Source organism: Scardinius erythrophthalmus, assembly GCF_964197995.2.
Source record: "Scardinius erythrophthalmus genome assembly, chromosome: 3".
In the NCBI taxonomy this organism is placed as follows: domain Eukaryota; kingdom Metazoa; phylum Chordata; class Actinopteri; order Cypriniformes; family Leuciscidae; genus Scardinius; species Scardinius erythrophthalmus.
Window position 1 is genome coordinate 25708871 of NC_138223.1, and position 12320 is coordinate 25721190.

The following is a 12320-nucleotide window of genomic DNA, read 5'->3' on the forward strand; positions in this document are numbered from 1 at the left end:
CTCTGTGCTATTGTGTCTCTAGTGACACTAACGCAAAACCAGACTTCATTCGTCCGAATGGAAAGCATACACTGTCTGAATCGTTCTCTATCCCCTATATAGTGCACTATGTGCCAATCACCATATAGAAAATAGTAAATGTGTGAAGAGTGATCGATTTCATACGCAGCTTCAGCGTCTATAGGGTGCGGGACACTTTTGATTCTAGAAAGTATTTGATTGGACAGAAAGTCTGATGAGAAGCTAAAGTGCACAGTGATGTCATCAAAATCGTTGATCCATAATTGGTGGAAGTGAAAGACTGTAAGTTTTGAATGCTTATATCTTCAAAATGCATATTTTATCATTGTTTTGGAGCACACTAGATTATAGATAACAGATAGGCTAACATATTTACACTAAAAGCCAAAAAACTTCATTTTGATTTCATGGGGACTTACCATTTCCAGGACCAAACACTCTATCAGAAGCCAAAAGCAAACAACAAAGGGTGCTAATATAGGCTACTCCTTAAAAATCATTAATTATAACCTTTATCAATTCTATTCAATTCAGAAATTTGCTTTATTGGCATGACTGTAAATAATACAATATTGCCAAATGTTTATCTCCATATTCGATATCGCTTCAAAAACTCAGGCTCTATTCACTCCCATTATAAAAGCTTGGAAGAGCCAGGATATTTTTTTTATATAACTCTGATTGAAGAAAGTTATATACACGAATGGGTTGAGGGTGAGTAACGTATGGGATAATTTTCATTTTTGGGTGAACTATTGATTGGATTGTTGTCTAATTGCTGTGATCTGAGCAGGTTGCTGAGCAAGCAATATTACAAGGGGGAGATAAACTTTGGATTAAAGATTATGAGGGCACATTCATGTTTTAAAAAAATATACAGAAACAAATCAGTTTTGATTTCATGGACACTTTAACGAATTGAACCTCATTGCAAAGTGTTACTGAGATCCCTAATCTGCACTGCCCTTGAAAAAAAAAAAAAAAAAAATAGAAATTAAATGTAGTAGGCCTACTCACAGTCTAGCTGCAATTATGGGATGTCAATAACTGCTACTATAACCTTTTTAACCAATAAGGCACTAAACACAAGTTTGAACCCCCTTTTCACTTTCACTGAAAATTTTTAAAGACAGTTCCCTTAGATTAGCTTGTGCTAAAAACATTAACACATGTTTGCTATCCAGGCAGTTACAGTACAATCACGGCTGGATTCAGTGCAGTCTCTGACAGCATGTATCATCCAAAAGCATATTGTGATTAGTGTTACTGGATGACACCTGTGATCTACTTCCAACTTTGTTTCCACATTCAAGGCACATTCCGTTTTATTTTCCTCCATGGTGTCTACCTTTCCACCACTCCCTCTCTTTAGTGGTGCGTATTTTTATTCTTGGCATCAGGTGGAGTGAATAATACTTTACTTAATGTAGTGGTCTCATATTAGCTGCTTCAGACATTTACTCATTCCCCTCTTCCTCTAAGAATAACCAGAGATCCTTGTGCCAGGGTTCTTGTTTCACTCTGTCTCTCTATTTTATTTTCCTGCTGCTATTTAGAAGGACAGGGACAATGTTTGGAAGAGCATCAACCACCTAATGACCAGATGGCAGATGGCAGACCTGGACCAGACCTGGTTAAGTTTGAATTAAAACATGGCTGTGATATTAAAATGTACTCTTGGGTTCCCACAAACTTGACAAAAGCATGACTCTTGGTTAACCACTGCTGAATTATTTTGGCTGTTTGACCACAGAGAGATAGAGTGAGGGAGAACAAGAAAGAAAACAAACTCCTCACCCTGAACAGATTGTTGTAGAGGGTGTTTAAAAGCTGAGAAAAAGACAGTGTCAGATAAAGGAGACAATGTTCTGTTATATATACAAATTGTGGAATTTACTATTTTGAATGAGTTACGCTTTTATGTGCAGTGAACGTTGTTAACAGGAAAATGAACATACTCAAATAAGGTCTCAAAAGCCAAGAAAAACAGAGAATGTTATACCAATTGTGAATGCACTGCATATTGTTATGGTTCAGCACAGACACAGGGATGAGAGAGGACAGGAATACTGCTGCAATGATAAGTTTATTGAACCAACAGCAGGATCAGCACAAGGCAGGTGAATAGTTACTTGGATCATGGAGTGAACAAATAATTTGATTGATAATCTTATCTGTTGCAGACGGAGAATGATCAGTATTTTGAAAGTACTATATCAGGTCCATAATGATGAGACAAGTCAGTGAATCTAGTAGAATAAATTTATTTTGGGCTGCTAAGGTTTTATGAGGCGATTTGAGGGTGAAAGACAAAATTGTTTTGTAGAAAAACAATACAGGCTTTAATAATGTGTTTAAGGTGAAGGAAGTGGAAGCAATAGTACTGTGATTATTTCTAATATGTCTTGGCAAAATCATTTTGCACATAATAAGGATAATAATAGTTATAAAACAGCTAAGAACCCACACCTATTATCAATAAGGTTGTTATATGATCAATAAATTATTTAACACTTCACACAGTGAGGTTTGTTCTTGGATGGTATCTGATATGCACTATGTACTGTGTTTCTTTTGATCAATGTTTATATGAATAGAAGCCTAAATTAAATGTGTTCATCATAGAAAGTGATCATGTCTTTTCATAAGACTTGGACTAAGCCACTCAATTGATGAATGCACAAAAAAAAGATGAATATTATAAATATTTTCATAAGTGTTACAAAGCTGAACGTAAGCCTATAGGGGTTTCGAAGAAAATGAGGGTGAGTAAAACAATGACAGATTCCTATTCCTTTTACAGACACAGCTTTTGATTTTAAAAATGTATTAGTAAATGTTGGAATTATTAAGATTAATAAATGCTGTATAAGTATTGTCCATTGTAAGTTCATGTTAACTAATGTAATTAACTAATGTTAACAAATGATACCTTATTGTAAAGTGTTAGCGATTAATTGAATGGAAATGCATCAAGACATTTGTCATCTGAGAAATTTTGCCCATGTAACAGTGTGGCTGTAGAGAGCACATGACTATGGAGAATTTAACAAAAACAGTCTTTAATCAAAAATCCAACAAAAGAACATGCAGGAGATTACAGGAGAAAGCTTAGCAAAGCAACCACCTAGATGAAAATCAACACCGAACAAAGAACTATGAGAACTGAAGGCTTAAATACCAACAGAATCTGAAACAGGTGTGTAACAATCAGTAACCAAGGAAACTAACTAGTAGTAGGATAATGGGGAACAAAGGAAACAGGTACACGAACTAAAATTAAATCAAAAACAGAACGGGCATGTGGCATTAACCAAGTTGAATAAAAGTAATCACACAAAATATATTTTCATTTATACTCCAAAAGTCTCATAAATAAGCATATTCTAAACATGATTTCAATAGAAAGACTTTCAGGCTACTCTTTACCTTAACATATGTGATTGCAAAAAACACATTAAAATCCAAGATAGGACATGAACAAAAGTTTTAAACACACAAATCCAGAGTAATATCTGAGAAAGGACCTGACTAACTAGTCCACTGAATCATTCCATGTGGTAAAATCACTCGTGGCCGTCTCCCTCTGGAACTAATCAATCAGGTACATTCTCACCCTCTAAGCCAGCACATGGGCTGATATGAGTAATTTATGGGACAGAATTAAACCAATACCGATAATGACATTTTCTATGCTGCTTAGCAGCTGTTTTGTCGCTCCTATGAGTGCTCAAAGGTGTGAAAATCCTTCTTTTTTGGGGTTTGAGTCATGCATGGGAATTATAGTCTCAGTCTGAAATTGGTGGAACTTGCAGTGATCCGTGTTATGGTCATTGCAGGATATGAGTGTATTAAAGGCAAGAGTAAAGCCTTTATTTAAAGGGAAAAAGCCCACTAGCAGATAAAGACAATTGCAATTGAGATATGCCCGTGGTTTCTAGTCCAATGATCCAGGGCCATTACAGCTTTGTGATGCAGCATTGCATTAAGACATTTAGTGTATGCTGATGGAAGCATGATATGAACTTGAAGTATTACATTATCACAAAAATAGGCTGCAGACTAAGACTTCAATTCCTGCCTGAAATATCTGAACTGTTAAATGCTTTGTTTTTTGGTGGATTTACTGTATCAAAGTTAACTAAGCTGTAGTACTGACAGCACATGTCTAGCCATTAGATGTTATAAACATCTGAAGTCCAGTACTCTCATGGAGCGTATATTACTTACACATGTAGTGTGTGTGAGTGAAAAAAGAAAACTGGGGTCACCACAAAGGCACATGAAGTAAAGTATTACAGGCAGCCAGGGTATAAACTAATGTAGCTGTATATGTTATGTGCATACCAGAATCTTTGCAATTTTTCCCTTTTCCTTGTGGGAGAATCTTTCCCCTCAAAAAAAAAAAAAAAAAAAAAACTATTAGGGGCTTGGTTATAGCCTATATTTCTTTGGCTTGTCTGGTTGGGAGGTGTATTTAAACCAGTAACGAAAATGATACATTTTACATATATATATATATATATATATATATATATATATATATATATATATATATATATATATATATATATGTGTGTAAAATATATAATGAGCATTAAGTCTGTCATGATTTTGCAGGTAATGTTAATATGCACGTAACATTAACTATTGCAAAAAAAGTGCATATTTTTAATGATGAAGAGGTGATGTAACAAATGTTTCAGGTTATTATATTTCATGTAGGTGCTGTTAACCCTTTTAATCACTCTTTTTCCCAACTAAGCAAGCATGTTACTCATTGGATAGTTCAATACAAATGTCATGACTTTTCAAAAAAAAAAAAAAAAAAAAAAGCAAAAGTATAGGCTATGTTTTATTTTTGCCTATTGTAAATGAAAACTAGTTACAATTTATGTAAGACGTCAATTTTTTAGCCTATTTCTGGAAGAAAAAGTTACTTTTTCATTTCATGTTACACTTTTAGAACTATAGGCCTATATTTTAAATACATCTGTTATTCCAAATGGGACTCGGACTTTGATTTCATAGATAGATGTAGCCTATGAGACAGAACAAATGTAATCATTTAAAAATCACAAATTGTGTAGGCTAAAATAGTTGTGATTATGATATGTTTTGTATACGACTTCTTTTATGGAGCTTTGACACAAACTCTTGTTTAAAATACATAAATTCGTTTTAGACGAATTCAATTTTTATCACAAATTTAAGAGCCAGGTTAAATTGCGTTCTTTGTATTAGCCCATGCTAATTAGCCTACTATAACCGTGTTTTTTCTTAATCTAATTCTTATCTAAAAAGCATCATAAATGAATTACCTCTTCAAACACTATCTTTATTTGCTTAGGATAATGGCCACTAATAAACATTTTTCATTGTTCATGAAATTGTGACTAAAATTCGATTCAGGTTTTGGGAGTGTATCTTTAACTGGATAGCCTAAACTTTTCTTGTAATGATTCAGGTTAACGAACGTCTTTGAAAGAGTTGAAATGTTGAGGAGTGGGATGGCGCTTCAGTAAAGGTGTGGGTGTGGGTTTGACATTGGGAGTTTGAAAGTGGAGACCGACACAGTGAAGCTTCTCCTCTCAGCCTCTCGTCAGGGAAACATAACAGTTTATCAACCCAAATGTGACTTCAGTCTCTTCCAGTGACATTTAGGCTAGAAATACATCAGAATTGGAGATACCGTGTGGAAACATATAGTCTCAGCATGGGCGCGCGCACGCTGCCGGATCTTGTCGGTGACTTTCAATGAAGAATGTTTTATTTTTCTTAAATTCGCTGAAATTGGACATCGACCATGAATTATATTTGTGAGAACAGTCGCCTGTAAGGTGCTTGAACTTTCAGGAATACAAATTGTTTGACGGATTCGTTTGACATGGACTCAGTGGATAAATAAATCACACATTCTATCGATACATGAAAGCTATATTTTGTCCTGTCACTCAGTTTATTTACTGTCATTTTTGCTGAAAGTCCGATGGACCGAGCATCTTCACACAATAAAATACACGCACAGTGGAATTAATGAAGAACTTATCGTTTGGGATAATAATCAGACAGGGTTTGGAAATCTCACAATGAGGCTGAAATCATCGAGGTTACGTTACCTGTAAGTAGCCTATGCTTAATATAGACGTTTCATTGCTAAACTGTTCTTTTTATATTTTAAAACATAATAATAATAATAATAATCCACAATTTTTGTATTTCAGATTCCTTCAATTCATGACTCTGTGTTTTTACACTCAGGTAAGTTTTCTGCATTATGTAGAACAAGCATCTCAAACAAATAGGTATATCCTACACTGTTGAGAAACTTTAATATTGTAACATCGGTTTAACCAAAATGAGCTACATGGGTGAAATCACCTGTAGTTGTAAGCGTCTCTGTAAAAAATATATAAAATAAAGTAAAAGTAAAATGTTTAGATCTGGTTTATAACTTTAGGTGTTAGTGGATGTTAAAGGACAGTTCAAGTGAATGAGCATGCTGTTTTGTTTACTTTGATATATAACATCCACATAAACTTTTTACTTGTTACATGTTAAAATAGAAATATAACTGGGAGGGTTGTAACATGACTTTCCAGTGTTTTCTATTGGACCCACAAAGACAGGTGTGACAACTCTTAGAGTTGACAAACACACTCTTCATTTTTAGAGTTGTAAGCATATATTTCAAAATTTGTTTCAAATTGTATGTGCTGTTTTCAATTATATTTATTTTATGTTTAATATTTTCAGATACATTGGGTGGGGTGATCATGCATGGGCAATACTATATATTGTTAACAAGAATGTTTGGATACCACAAAAAATTCATGCACAAAATATAAACCTTTAAATAATTTTCTATTAGTGTTACACCCCATCCTGTTGTAGATTTAGGTTGCGACAGCAAAAAATGTTGTGCCTGACATTCATTTTTATGGATTATAAATAATTCATAGAATTATAAATGTCTTTAATTTGTAGGTAAATGGGAATAATGTGTCAAAGTTTTAGTCACATAATGCAAAACAAAACAGTCACAGACATTGAAACAAAAATGTCACAACACTACTCCGTCTCCCCTACAAATATTCATCAGCAAGACACACTGAAAACGATAAGTATTTTACGCACATTAATCCTGTGTGTGTAGTAAATGTGTTATAACCGTGAAAACAACTCATTATTAATAGAGTCATTGGCAAATTGTCAAACATCTTGAAAAGGCGTAAACCCCTCACTTTAAAGGTAATGGCTCTAACATGTGGGCAAGGCACATGGCTGACTTACAAAAGAAAATCATTATGGGAAAAGACCCGAGAGACAGGGGTGAAAGATCAGTGTTGGTTGAAACGAACCCTCATTGGCATGTCATCTAGAGTGTGGACAGCGCACTTGCCCTGAGAATGCCAACCATCTTGTGTCCTCCACTTCATAAGACCAGGCACATATGGAATCATGATTTGAATCTGATGAGTGCTGTCCATAATGTTTATATCATTGTTCTAATATACACAATTAATCAATACTCGTAGTAGTTCTTCTGTCTTCTGTTTACACCATGAATCTGCATGTTCTGTCACATTTTTATAGATGACGATGCAGTCCATCTCCGTACCCAATTTTAAGCACCACGTAACGGAGCAGAGTCGTCTATCGGACAGGATGAGTCGGAGATTAACAAGGACTTATCAGCTCTATAGCCGGACCAGTGGAAAACATGTACAAGTCCTGGGCAATAAGAGGGTCAATGCCAACGGCGAGGATGGAGATATTCATGGCAAGTCACAATCTTTGCAGATGCACCTTTATGCATTATTTTACTTTGTCAGCTTTGAACAATAGGACAGAACAGTCAGTTGAGGAGATCACCTCAGGTTACTTTAAAGAATGTCCAGTAAATACCATTGCCAAAAAGTAACCTGCATAGTTTGAAATGGATTCTATATTTTTGATCTCAGGAGAAACCCGTTTCGTTTCTGGAAAACACATCAGTACTCATCTTACCTCTGCCGTCTTAACATTTCCTGAATAGCTCTCCATATAATAAAAGTTGTAGGATAGAAATATGACATGCGATTTTCTAACATCATTATTTTTCATCTTTCATGTCTTCCAAAACAAATGTTTATTGCAAATGTTCCTGTATTATGTGTGAAGCAGGATGATGATCTAAAGTTTCAATCACTTGTCAAGAGTTATTGGCACCAAAATTACATGCGTATTTTTATTCTGCTAAATATATGATTCGCAGTATGCCTTGATGTTGCAAATAGGCAATGAAAAGTCAATCTTGTTTTTACTTGAACTCAATGTAATTTTAAAGCTATACAGTAAGGCACCTGTTTTAAGTGAGCTACGGCACTTCTTCTCCAAACAAAACAGTGGTTAGAATCCCGTCCGCTGGGAATGAATTCCTGTCACCAAAGTATTTCTGTGTGTCTAGCCATCTTTCCACTCGTGCAGTCCATCCACTTTGCCCACTTTTTTGGAGGGTCATTTTACGAGGAATTTTCATAGCTTTACAACTCAAAGTATGAGTCAGTTTATGAAGAGAAGTGAGGTCAGCGTCATTGGTTTATACCTCTCTTTGTTACTCTTACTTTTACTCTTTGTAGTCTTGGCCTAACACACACATGCTTTCACACATCTAGACTCAATATTAGCCGTTTTGTTCACACTTTATTCCCACCCAGACAACATTACAGCAATGCAAATCATAAACTATCCAGTACACAATCAGAAGCATCACTCATTGTATATATCACCTGAAAGTAATGTGTAAAAATAACAAACTCTGTCACATTTCCAGCTAAACTTATTGTGGAAACCGACACGTTTGGAAGCCGGGTTCGAATCAGAGGAGCAAAAACAGGATACTACATTTGCATGAACAAGAGAGGCAAGCTTATTGGACGGGTGAGTTTAACCCCTTAAGTGCCCCAACCAATCCCACCCCCCCTTCCCCCCCCCCCCTTTTTTTTTTGCATTGACATGAAAATGTAATTGTAATTAAGTGTGTTTATGTTCAATTTTTTTTCCAATGATATCTACAAGATACCTTCCTTTAACTCAAACAGTAGAGCGTGACACTAGAAATGCCAAGGTCATGGGTTCGATTCCCAGGAAAAGCAAAAACCTGATCAAATGTGTACCTTGAATGCATTATACTGTAAGTCACTTTGGATAAAAGAGTCTGCCAAGTGCTGAATGCGATGAAATCATACGATTTTAATAAAATATAGACATCTAAATGGGCTTGAACGGCACTAATCGTATCACAGGTAAACCCATCATGCCCTGTGAACAAAACTGAGCCTCATAAATCTCTCAGGCTTGAATAGCAGTTTTCTGAGTTTGTCATTTCAGTCCTCCGCTGTCTGTCTCTTTTTGTTGCCAGAGGAAGGGCCGTGGCAGGGACTGCATATTCACTGAGATTGTTCTGGAAAATAACTACACGGCTTTGCAGAACGCTAAGTACAAAGGCTGGTACATGGCCTTTACACGCAAGGGCCGACCCAGGAAAGCCATGCAGACCCAGCAGCACCAGCGCGAGGCTCATTTCATGAAACGTCTTCCTAGAGGACACCTGTTAACAGAAAGGAAGCCTTTTGATTTAATCCCATACCCCCTCAACAAGAGGACTAAGCACCATCAACGCACAGGCGCAAATTGAGGGCAGTATCATATCTTATACCGGAGTGTCTTAATTTGAGTTAATCTAATCTATGTGCATCCATAGTTCTGGACATCATGGCAAACTGATGCTGTGTAAAAGAAAAAGAAAAAAGGAGGCTGTACAGATGAATGACTGTACTACGAACAGTTTGTTCTGGGACAATTACTGAACTGTTGACTGAACAGAGGACACCGTAAGCCTTGTAATAATGAGCAGTACATCTCTGGGAATACAAGAAGACAACAGAACACATGACACACAAACACTCTCAGAAAAATGTGCACAAATTTGACCTTTTGGGATATAACATAGCTTGTCACAGGGACAGTACTCTTTAAGGGGTCCTATTATGCTATTTCACTTTTTCAACTTTAGTTAGTCTGTAATGTTGCTGTAAGGGAGATCTGCAAGGTTACAAAACTTAAAGTCCACTCCAAAGGGAGATATTTTATTTAAAATAGGGCTGTGAAACGATTAATCGCATCCAAAATAAAAGTTTGTGTTTACATAATATATGTGTGTGTACTGTGCATAATTATTTTGTATATATAAATACACACACATGCATGTATATATTTGAGAAAAAAATGTTATGTATATATAAAATATTTATATATAATACAAATTATATATATATATATTTATACACAGTATATATAAGCAACTATTTCTTAAATATATGCATGTGTGTATATTTATATATACAAAATAATTATGCACAGTACACACATATATATTATGTAAACACAAACTTTTATTTTGGATTCACTATGGCAAAGAGACGCTGTTTTGTCCACCCCATTTCCAAAGCTATGTCCTATTATTTGTAGTAGTGTTTTTTTTTTTATCAGTTCCAATAATACGTTTAATGTAGTTTCTACGATGTAAACAAGGGGCAAAGCTTTGCCTCCGCTTAGTGTTGATGTAGTGTTTACTGTAGCTTCTGTAAGCTCTTGTGTATGTAAGACTGATCACCGCCCCTTAGGAAATTAACCATGGTTTTGTGATCAATTACTGTTTGTATTACCATAGTTTTCCAACAAATATCATGATTAAATGGTGTATAACATCGTATCTAAAAATGAATAAGAAAATTACAGAAAAAAAACACCACTCTGAAACGTCCTGTGAAATCCGTGGTTGCAAAGACGAAATCCGTTCTGGATGATCCTCTTGTCCGTTAACATTCTTAAATCTGAATCAGGCTTGAATTGGTTTGAAATTGACACCATCCTTAATGTTTACACCTGAGCAGATGAAACTCACGATTATGGTAAGGGGCGTGACATTTCCCGAACACAACACACTGGGCCATCTAACCAATCGCAGCACATTTTGTATTTCGGAAGGAGAGGCTTCATCGAAACTGGAACTAATGATGCGTTCGAAATATAAAATTTGTAACATGTAAAATATGTGAAAAATAATGTGTTTTTTGAACAATCAACCATGAAAGCATATTCTAGTACACCCCAAAAACAAAATCAAGACTTCGTAAAAGGACATAATAGGACCCCTTTAAAGGGACAACTTTGGACCTCATTTACCCCTTAAAGGGTATATATCACTACTCTAAGGTAAGCTGACAAATTATGGGTACTGTTTTTGCACATTTTTTTCTGACAGTGAACATGGCAGCTACTGATAATCTCAAAAGTATGCAGATACACAGATTCCATGATGTATAGTGACATTATCAAAAAGCATCTTTATTGTTTGTACATGACTATATATTTTTATTGGAAGATTGTAAGATACTTCAAAAAGTGGAAATATTTATTTTAGAGCGTGTATTAAATTCATGTAAAAGTATTGATTTAACAAGTTTATAGGGTGTGTGATTCATTGACTCCCTAAACGTCTTTTGTGGGAACTTTAAATTCGGACTGTGATTGATTCGACTCCTTTGAGATGCGCTTCTACGCTGAATTTGCTTTGAAGGAGTCAGCGATCATTAGCTGACGGGTCGAATTCTCGCTCTCTCATAGATCACACTGGATGTGTGTGGGCGCATCAAGAACACGAACACGACAAGTGTGGGTTAAAGGCGAAGGCCTCCAGGAACACAAGTCGGCCAAATTGGGAGCCAGTTTCTTTCAGAGTCAGGCTTATTCAGTTGACAACAACAGCAGCCTGAGAGAAACCTCAAGGGCATGCTCGGGTCTATTCAAGAGGTATACCTCCAGGACCGTATAGCTGTTGTTATGTTTTTGGCCCAGCAGTCGAACTCCCAGAAAAAGAGGCCTGAGCCTCAGATAACTGTGAGGCAATATCTGTGACAGGCCGGTCTCGATTGAATGTGCTCAGCAAGTGAGACTGGGCCTTTGAATAGCTTGGGCCTTTTGCTTTAGAAGAGATGAGGTCAACCCACCATTGCTGTCCCAAACAAAGGTTACCACCGTGTAGTTGCATTTCTGCGACCCGCACACCGTAACCCTCTGATCAAATGCTGCCTTTGTAGGCGCCGTAGAAAAGAAACATGTTATACAATGGTGGACCTGAATAATAACACAAGGAGGGGTCAGCTATCAAAAAAGGAAGCCCAGTCACACAGAGGGGGTGAGGGCGGGTGAGAGAGAGAAACCAAGAGCGACTCGGGGGGAGAGAAAACGTTTCG

The 12320-nt window shown here is 36.2% G+C and overlaps 1 protein-coding gene across 2 annotated transcripts; it reads left to right on the forward strand.

The window, feature by feature from the left end:
- Positions 1 to 5596: 5596 nt before the first annotated feature.
- fgf8b (fibroblast growth factor 8b) lies at positions 5597 to 11490 on the forward strand. Of its 2 annotated transcripts, XM_081361107.1 has the most exons (5): positions 5597 to 6142; positions 6246 to 6282; positions 7618 to 7804; positions 8837 to 8943; positions 9425 to 11490. In XM_081361107.1, exons 1-5 carry the CDS (start codon positions 6111 to 6113, stop codon positions 9698 to 9700), a joined length of 639 nt encoding a protein of 212 aa, XP_081217233.1. In that variant the 5' UTR covers positions 5597 to 6110; the 3' UTR covers positions 9701 to 11490. The 2 variants fall into 2 exon arrangements, with proteins under 2 accessions (XP_081217233.1, XP_081217232.1); XM_081361106.1 differs by having other exon boundaries at positions 5597 to 6282.
- Positions 11491 to 12320: the final 830 nt, after the last annotated feature.